We start from the raw sequence: 9402 nt of genomic DNA, 5'->3' as shown, positions 1-9402 counted from the left end.
TATATCATACTATATATGTATTTTCATACACGTATATATATACACTTGCATTTACATATACATATATAGTATGTAAATACACGCATATATGTGTGTATAATATAGTGTGTAAGTGCTGTACAGTTAATTAGTATATCGTATATATAGTATATACACTATAGTATAGTATGTAGTATATGTAATATAATATAGTATATGCACTGTACAGTATAGTATATATATATAATATAGTGCATACACTGTATAATATAGTGTATAGTACAGGCTACTCCCGCTTTGGTGGCTTCCTCAGAATCACATGGCTAGCAGGAGGCCTAACCTACTCCAAGGATTTCTAGAGCAAGAAGGAAAGTGACAAGAGAGGTGGGGACTGAAGCTCACACAGTTGGAGAGAAGAGGGGTTCAGGTTCTGAGGCAGGGACTATTTCCAAAAGGCCCACTCCTCCTGCCCAATATCCCGAGTCATTTAGGACATCAGTGCCAGCACTGCTCCTTGGCAGGGCACCTCTTGTTGCTCAAGGCCATGGAGCTGGTGCTGGCTCCAGAAAACAGCAGGTGGTTGGCTTGAACTGGTTGATTCTGCCACCAGGGGCTTAGGGGTGACAGCAATGAATCACACTAATGGCAAGAGGTGGCCATTCCCTCCTCTTTATGGCCCGAAGTCAGGTATTTTCAAAGCTCCTCCCCTGGCTTGGGCAAACACACCTGACCTTTCTAGCTTTCCCTGGGCCTCAGGGGGACAGGGTGCAGAGCAGCCAGGGACAAGGTGAGCACCAGACTGAGCTGGAGAGTTCTCCAACCTGTGGAGGGCAGAGCCCTGCCTCCGGGGTGGGGGGGAGCCCTTTGACCTTGGGGTGTACTTCAGCCTGGCACCCTCTTCCCACCTCTGTTGCTAACATTAAGTTTTGCTCTCTGCCTCTGCCCCTCATCCAGGAATAGTCTGGCCAATTCTAACCTCCATCCTGCAAGAGGCTGAGGGCCACAGCGTGTGCTGACCCAGGTGCAGATTAGTGACATTAAGAATGAGCAGCAACAACTTTCAAAGAGGCTTCAACATCTTCGGGGACAAATTCATGTGAGATGGGGGGGTTCTGGGAGGTCAAATTTGGAGAACCCTCAAGGTCATTGAGAACGAGGGACTCACCGACCCTTTATTACAGTGGTCTGTAGCTTCCCTATCCAACCAAGTTAAGTTGCCATATTAAACCAAATCACAGGGACTGGGAATATAGCTCAGTCGACCACAAGCTCACATTGCATGCACCAAGTCCTGAGTTCAAACACCAGAGCACATCTGTAACACCAAGTCAGGAGGTGGAGGCAGGAAGACCAGAAGGTAAGGTCATTCTTGGCTACATGTTTTGCTTTTGAGTTTGAGGCCAGTATGGGCTATTTGAGACCCTGTCTTAAAGAAAAAAACAGAAAACAAATTACAAGTAGAAACAGGTATAGGGTATCAAAGGCTGGGTAGCCTGCAGGGTCCCACCCTCCTGAGGTTGCAGTGTTGATGTGAGTGTGGGAGCGGGGGCTCATGTGAAGCCTCACCCCTGTATCTGCCTAGACCTTGGTAGATGTCTAACTATACGGTTTTTATGGCCAAGTTTTCCATCTCTGCGGGTCTGGTCTCCAGACCACTGGCCTCCTATAGGAGCCTCCTCAGGGCACAGTCAGGGGTGCAGTCTAGCTAGGTCACTTCCTGAAGGGACATGACAAAAAGAGCGTTGGGAAAGAAAGGGTTTATTTGGCCTATACTTCCAGATCATAGCCTATCATTGGAGGAAGTCAGGACAGGAACTCAAGCAGGGCTGGAACCTAGAGGCAGGAGCTGATGCAGAGGCATGTTTACCTGCTTGCTTCACATGTCTTGCTTGACCTGCTCTCTTATAGAACTCAGGACCACCAGCCAGGGATGTTACCACCCACCATGGGCTGGGCCCTCCCCAGGTGATCACTAATTGAAAAAAAAAATGCATTCCAGCTAGATCTCATGGAGGCATTGCCTCAACTGAGGCTTCTTTCTCTCTGCTGACTCTTGCTTGTGTCAACTCGACACAAACCCAGCCAGTACAGCAGGTAAACTAAGTGGGTGCTTGCAGACACCTTGCAAAGCCAGGCACCACTTTAGACACATAGGAAAACAACAGTTACTCCCTTTTGTTGGTGCCGTGAAGGAAGGTCGGAACCTCTCATCAGACTTCTTCAAAGCTTAATGCTTTGGTTCTAGTAATGCCTGCACTGTACCCACAATCCTTTGTGTGCCTGGGGCCTCTGGGGTCTCAGTCCCCTGCAAGGACAGGAACTCCCTGATGCCTGAGTGTGCTGTGAATGGAGCTCACCTGCTTCCTTACCAAGTCCACGTGTGACCAGAGCTATTTTAACCCCTGCCACCACTGGCTTGACAATATTAGGCTTGAGCCCTGCTGAAAGACTCCATCTTTTCCGAGTCCCAAGGGGCAAAACACCAAGGGCAGAGGTAAGGGCAGGCCTTGCACCAAGCAGGCCTTGAGATCGTTAGCAAGAGAGTGAACCCATCTGCTCCCTCAGACCTGTGGCCTGAAGCAACTCAGAACCCTCACTGGGCCTATGGAGGTTCTCTTGAGACCCTAAGATGTTCCAGACAGTCTCAGGTTAGAACAAGGCTTATTCCTCCCCCTTTAGGAGTTGTGCCTTACCCAAGATACACAGAAGGCTGGAGACTGGCTGTGCTTGCTACCTTCAAATGAATCCACCTGCAGCTGTGTTTGTTTGGCCAACAGTACTTTAAAAAAAAATCACCAAACTCAATCAGAATGACTTTGGGAGGCTTGCAGGTCCTTTCTACATTACTGGCACTGTCACTTAGGTGACCATGGCTCTTTCTACTCTAACTTGCCCTGCTGTGAGAAGAACCTGCGACCAGCCATCTGTAGAAAGGGAGCAGGGGAGATGGGATCCAAACCCGAGCTCTAGGAACCCTTTGTGAAAGAGGCCCAAATGCCCGGTGCCTCCCCAGCACCCTTCAGTCTTGACCTCCTCCCTCTGACTGGGGACAGGCTCTCTTGTCCTTTAAGGTCCCCAAACCCTCCGACTCTCAGAAGAAGGAAAGCCAATCAGAGCCACTAGGAAACAAGGTTTTATTTACTTATTTTTCCATTGTCAGAGGATAGATCACAAGACAGAGATCAGCAGTCCTGGTACACAGTGTGGCTTGGTGAGTTTCCAAGGGAATACAATGGACAGGTGGGGCAAGGTTTGGTTTGAGTTTTCACTCTGATGACCTTTGACTTCTAGCCTTGGCTGTGCACCCAGGCTGTCCATACCCTGTTGGTCTCTGACCTGCAACCCTGCCGCTCATGCACCCTCCCATCCCTTTCCACTCTGACCCCTGACTGGAGGAAGAAAGAAACTGTGGTGGCTGACAGATCCACTCCGCTCTCTCTGCTGCCCATCCCCTCAACCATCCCTGTCAGACACCCTCTTCAGAGAAGGAAGGAATCCTCGGGACAGATGAACTGGGCTAGAAATGAAAGTCCCAGAAGCTGAGAAGGTGGGCGAAGGTAGGAGGATTCCAGAATCTGCGGGGTTATTGCTCAAAAGGTATGTGAGGGGCTCATTTCCAGAGGCAAGAAGCCCTGCACCTGGAATCCCCCCCCACTGGAGCTCTGCAGGGGTCACCCTAAAAGGATAAGGACCCCAGGAGGCCTGGAGGAAGGTCATCCTCGGCCTCTCCAGCAGCTGACAGACCTTTGAAACGGATGTAAGCGGTAGCAAGCTTCCTCTGAGAGGAAACACAGAGGATACACACCTCTCAGTCCCAAGACAGCTGGGGACTCCTGCCCTGGGCACAATTCTCCCTCAAACCTAAATCCAGAGATAGAGTAGGGCTTCTCAGGGGCAGAGCAGACTGCAGAGCACAAGAGGAGATAGAGGCCACAGGAGGGCACAAGGTAAGGATGGCAACATGGCCCAGCCCCTCCCGGGAAAGGGAACACACACACAGTTCATAGGAACAATGAAATTCACAAATGAGTAGCTACAAGACCACAGCTGGCAGACACACACACACATAGACACATCCCAGAAAGGGGCCAGACCCCCGGCTGCGGTGAGAAAGGAAGGGCTGTGAGTGTTGGGTCTTTAAGTACAGGACTGGAGTTAGTGGGGATAGGGAGAGGTGCCAGGAACACGTGTTCTTGGCTTCTCCTAGGGAAGGATCTGGTCTGAAGCAGCCGGTTTTCTCAAGCCTTGGCACCAGCCGCTAAAGGATCAGGCGCTGGCCTTGGCTTCTGGAGGCTGCAGAAGCAAAGAATTCACATTAAAACCCCAGATCCTTTCTGGGACCCATACCCGGTCCTCTCTCCACCTTCAGCACAGACCCTTTGCCTGTTAACCCCCGAGATGACGTGCCCTTGAAGCCCCTAGGTCCGGTGAAGAACACACGAGCCTGGGAGGCAAGGAAGGAAGATGGAGGCTGGATAGGCCTTCCTGGGCTGGAGTTGTTGACAGACCCCTGTTTAAGTGGTTACATGTCTTTAAGACATCCATTCTAAAGATGGATACAGCGAGTCCAGCTCTGCTGCCCGGGGCTGACATGTGGCGGTACAGACACTGCAAGGAATTAAAATACTACACAGGTTCACAGTAGTAAAAGTCTGGTCTCCATGACATAAGACAGTTTTTTTGTTTTGTTTCATTTTTTTTTTGGTTGTTGTTTGTTTGTTTATTGAGACAGGGTCCATGTAGCCCAGACTGACTTCAAACTCACTGTTGGCCAGGGTTGACCTTGAACTTCTGACCTTTCTATCTATCTCCTATAGGCTGGGTTTACAGGTATACCCCGCTATACCTGGCTTGAGAAAGCCTTTAATTTGTAACTTTAGCTAAAGTTATGCACTTGTCTGTTAAGCCTTATTGTGTGGAGTCTGGGGCAGAAGTGCGGGGACAAAACTGGCTTTCTTGCCTTTGTATATCCCAGGGTCTGCTCTCCAGACCACAGCTTAGTGGCTGCTGTGGGCGACCCTAACCTATAGCCACAGAGACCTAGACTCCGGGCCCAGCTTGTCACATACTGTCTGTGCTGGCTGGCTTTGTGTCAACTTGACGCAAGCTACAGTTGTCTGAGAGTAGGGAACCTCAATGAGAAAATGCCTCCAAAACAGTGGGCTGCAGGAGAGCCCAAAAGGCATTTTCTTAGTTAGTGAGTGATGGGGAGGGTCCAGCCCATTGTGGTTGGGGACACACGTGGGCTGGGGGTCCTCGGTTCTGTAAGAAAGCAGACTCAGCAAGCCATGTGGAGCAGGCCAGTAAGCTGCACCCCTCTATGGTCTCTGCTTGAGCTCCTGCCTCCAGGATCCTGCCTTGCTTGAGTTCCCCTGTCCTGACTTCCTTCAATGTGGAAATAACCCTTTCCTCCCCAACTTGCCTTTAGGTCAAGGTGTTTCACTATAGCAACATCAACCCTGACTAGGCACTATCTGAACGGCTTCTCTGACTGCAGGTTTTTCCATTATAAATGGGGCCGGCCCTGCATGTCTTATTTCTTGGGGTAGGCTCCAGAGGTTCCTATAAGGCCTGCTGATTGGAAGATTTATCTAACTGCTATGTACTCTCTGGCACACCCTACAGTAAGCAATGGAAATGAACACATGGTGAACCCCAAATGTTGAGGACAGTGAAGGTATGGGGGGGGACATATTATTTTCTGTACTTTTGAGTAGTATTGGAAAGTTTCATAATAAATGTGTGTGCACGCACATGCGTGTGTTTAAGTGGTTTTCAGCTCATTATTAGTGTCACTTTGATATAGGTTTCACTAAATGAGCCCCACCCAACTCACATCCCTGCGGCAGCTGGGACAGCACCACGTGAGCCTGACCCCAAGGCTGTTTGGAAGCCTTGGTGCCCTCCCTATGCATGCTGTGTTTGGGTGAAGACCACCTCTGCACATCTCTGGGAATGGGCTGTCCACTGTCCCTCCCCCACCTCTTGGAGACACTCAGAGTAAGTGAACTGGTAAGAGAGCCCCATGGAGAAGTTGGCATTATGCCAATGCCCAGACTCAGCGAAGACAGTGGTAAGACAGCAGACAGCAGGAGACTGGGTACAGACCGATACCTTCCTGCTGGAGGCTGCGCTTCAGTTCTCAGACTTCTGGGGCTCCGCAGCTGGAAGAGAAGGCAGACTGATGAAGAGGAAGGCTGCTCACCCAGGGGGTGTGCCATGCTGAACCCTCGCTGATGCCTGATACTTGGACCTAGGTTGTTCAATACGGTAATGATGGCTGCCTATGGGGCTTAGCACACGGGGAGAGATGGAGTCTGCTAGGTATGAGCAGGTGCTCATAGACAAGGACTATCACCAGTAGTCTGCTCTTGTTGTGACTGGTTGACAGGAAATAGCAAATAGCAGAGAGGGGCTTAGTGTGGGTTTTTGTTCTTTTGTTTTTGTTTAAGCTGGGGCAGTATGGAAGGGAGTGGTTTCCAGGATGTCAGCAAAGAGAAAAAGTTAGCCAGTTACTGCTCTAACTCTCTGAGCTCACAGGTTTCCACCCTAGCTTTTGATTCTCCAGTTTTATTAGAACTATAGAGATTCACTTAGAACTGCCTTTAGTGGTAGCAACAGAGCCATTGACTGGGGAACAGGCCTCCAGGTGCTAACAGTTGCAGTTCACAGCACAGCCACTGTGAGGAAGGTAAAGCAGTCCCTGGTATGGGTGAAGAGCTAATATCACAGAGGTCCTGGAGAGCCCTTTCCTGGCACTCAGAGGCATGTCTGCTGAACCCCAAAGCGGCTCACGGCACCCAGTCTGGTCCCTCCCCAGACCTCAGGAAGACCCTCTCCTGGCACCCTTTCCCGGCGGTTACCATTTGTGGTGATGAGATTCTCCACCTGCGCCTCTTCATCCCCTGGAGCCCTATGACAAGAGGAGAGATACATTCTGTCACCAGTGTCCAGGGCAAACCACAGAGCGTCCCATTCTCTTCACTGAAGCAGGGCCTCTGGAGCCCGTCCCCTCCGAGTCCCTGAAGGATTCACTCTACCATGGGTCACGTAAAGGAATGGAGAAGTCAGGACTGATGGGGACACAGGCAAAGAGAACTTATGGGTACCCTTCAGGGTCTGCTCCTAGGCGGGATTTGGTTGTGCCTCTGGTTTTTGAGGCCCATGGCCACCGTGGCTGTTTTAATAAATGGAGTGTAACCCAATGTGGTATAGAAAGGAGGTCAGGTGCCTATGCAGTGCACAGAGCCTCAGGAAGAGATGAGAAACAAGGACAGTGTATTGGCCCTGCCCCTCAGAGCAGCCATGAGGTCCTCTGCTTCCCCCTTAGCCAGCCTAGCTGTCTCAAAGGCCTCCAGACAAGGTTCAAGCTCGTTCTGACTCAGCGTTCCTATTTACATAGAGGCCTAACCTCCATGTCGTGACCTCTCCTTTGTTCCAAAGTCACTTGGAAATCCCCACATCCACACCCCGGCCTCCCACATTCGCTCTCTGAGACAAACGCCGGGTTTGCAGCACAATCCTTCCCTGTCCCTTCTGCGGTTGCCCCCATTGGCCGCAGCCCCTGCACCCTTACCTGGGCTTCTGATTGAAACTGCACTTGCACCTGCGACCTGAAACACAAAGAAACCATCCAAGGTCGTGCTCCCAACAACAGCTCAAGGTCAAGCTCCCAGCTGGGACGTGGAAGATCTACCTTGAATCTGTAGAGGCCGAAGGCACAGCCAGATACAGCCAAAGGACACCTGCACTACCGCACGAAGCAACTCCAGGTAGGGAGCAGGGGTCAACTGAGGCCAGGAGCTGCGGTTTATATGGCAGTGTGTGTCTGAATACCCGCTCCTCAGTGGCAGTGCTATTTGTGGGCGGAGGAAATCTTTGGGAGGTGGGGCCTAGCTAGCCAAAGTGGGTTGTTGGGGTGAGGTCTTGCGTGTGCTTCTGGTTACACCCTGAGCTTTCTGCTTCCTGGTCAGCCTTAATAAGAACAAGTCAAAGCCTGCTACCATGGACCAAGCTGCCCCATCATTGCCTGCCCACTATGATGGACTTTGCCCTTTCATACAGTGCGCAAAAATAATCAGGGTGGGGCACTCAGTGCCACAGCTCATGGGGGAAGCACATGGGGACTCATTGCTAGGAGCACTAGGAGAATGGCATCTTTCTCCTGGGATGGGCGAGCTTCTGCCCTATGGATGCAGAGAACAGCTTGCTCTTTTTAGCTCTGTCCTCACCTACATTTTTCTGAGCTCATCTTTCTTGTTGTACTGAGCACTTACTACATGCCCCACCCTGTATTGGTCCTGGAGATACCATAGAGGCAGACCTGTCCCATAGACAAAATGGCTGAGCTTCTACACTGCCCGCCATCTGTCTAGCAGCCACAGAGAAGAGGAGACAAACTTACTTAGGATGAGGAGTATGCCAACCGAGAAGAGGACCACAGCGAACACCAATCCCCCAATCCTCAGGGTCTGGTAGTCTGCAAAGGAACCAGGGATGAGAGGTGGAAGAGGGGCAGGGCCAGGAGAACACGCCCGCCCTCCCCCCTCAGATGGGGCCACGCCCCAAGGCTGCTGGGCTCACTTACCATAATAGAATGGATCCTTTTCTTTCTCCTTCTCAGCTGCTGCAAAAGTAGACAGACATGGTCAGGAGGAAGGCAGTGGTGCTTTCTGTGATGCCCCATCTGTCCCACAGCTCCCTGTCCCCACTAAAGGACCCTTGTGAAGCAGGACCACTGGGCAGAGACACAGGAGATCATGGAAGATGGGTTTCCTAGGCATAGGGGCCAGGGCCTGCAGTAGAGATGACTCAGCCTCGGTGGGGTCCTGAGGTTACAGCATGCCCTTCATGTATTTACTCGTCTATCATCTAGTGACAAATGGGGACACTGAGACCAAGCGCTCTCATGACTTGCACATATGGTCAAGGTGGGTAATTGCAGTCTAGGCTGCAAATCCACAGGAGCCCAAGGTTCCTGGAGAGATTAACAGACGGTCAGCTGGACCCATGTGGGGAGCAGTGGGGACACCTCAATCAGGATCTGTTTTTCTCTGCTGACTGAAGGTGAGGTCCCTGACCAGAGGTGAAGCTGCCTCTCAATCCTAATATTCAAAAGGGCCAGAACCTTCTACCAGGAAGGGCTACGGCCGCCAGTTTGGTATAAGTAGGCCCTAAAGGACTCTTACCACTAGCCAGGACTGCCGGGGCCAGCAGGCTGCAGAGGATCAGCACCGTCTCCATGGTGTCTGGAAAAAAGGAGGAAGACATTACTCCAGGGACAGAAGAACTTCCTCCTCAAGCCATCACCCTGACCCAGGCTCATCCCAGCCTTAGCTGTGCTGGGAATATGTGTGACCTGAGGTTGCTTCAGATCACGGGGATCACTGTACCTACTGTGTGACCTGAGGTTACTTCAGATCA

At 51.2% G+C, this 9402-nt stretch overlaps 1 protein-coding gene across 4 annotated transcripts in view; it reads right to left on the bottom strand.

The window, feature by feature from the left end:
• Nucleotides 1-3095: 3095 nt before the first annotated feature.
• Nucleotides 3096-9402, bottom strand: part of LOC101996474 (FXYD domain-containing ion transport regulator 6) — a 27576-nt gene continuing 21269 nt past the window's right edge. The window contains exons 2-8 of one of the 4 annotated variants that reach the window (XM_005347230.3): nucleotides 9168-9227; nucleotides 8567-8605; nucleotides 8384-8458; nucleotides 7556-7592; nucleotides 6843-6892; nucleotides 6094-6143; nucleotides 3096-4272 (exon numbers count right to left, since the gene is read on the bottom strand). In XM_005347230.3, the coding sequence (XP_005347287.1) occupies nucleotides 6115-6143; nucleotides 6843-6892; nucleotides 7556-7592; nucleotides 8384-8458; nucleotides 8567-8605; nucleotides 9168-9222 (285 nt within the window). In that variant the 5' untranslated portion in view covers nucleotides 9223-9227 and the 3' untranslated portion in view covers nucleotides 3096-4272; nucleotides 6094-6114. Of the gene's footprint in view, nucleotides 4273-6087; nucleotides 6144-6842; nucleotides 6893-7555; nucleotides 7593-8383; nucleotides 8459-8566; nucleotides 8606-9167; nucleotides 9228-9402 lie in introns of all 4 variants that reach the window. The other 3 variants (XM_005347229.3, XM_013346114.2, XM_026779372.1) reach the window with 3 other exon arrangements.

Source organism: Microtus ochrogaster, chromosome 5, assembly GCF_000317375.1.
Source record: "Microtus ochrogaster isolate Prairie Vole_2 chromosome 5, MicOch1.0, whole genome shotgun sequence".
Taxonomy (NCBI): domain Eukaryota; kingdom Metazoa; phylum Chordata; class Mammalia; order Rodentia; family Cricetidae; genus Microtus; species Microtus ochrogaster.
Note: the sequence above shows the minus strand (reverse complement) of the source record. Positions and strands in the feature narration are given on the sequence as shown.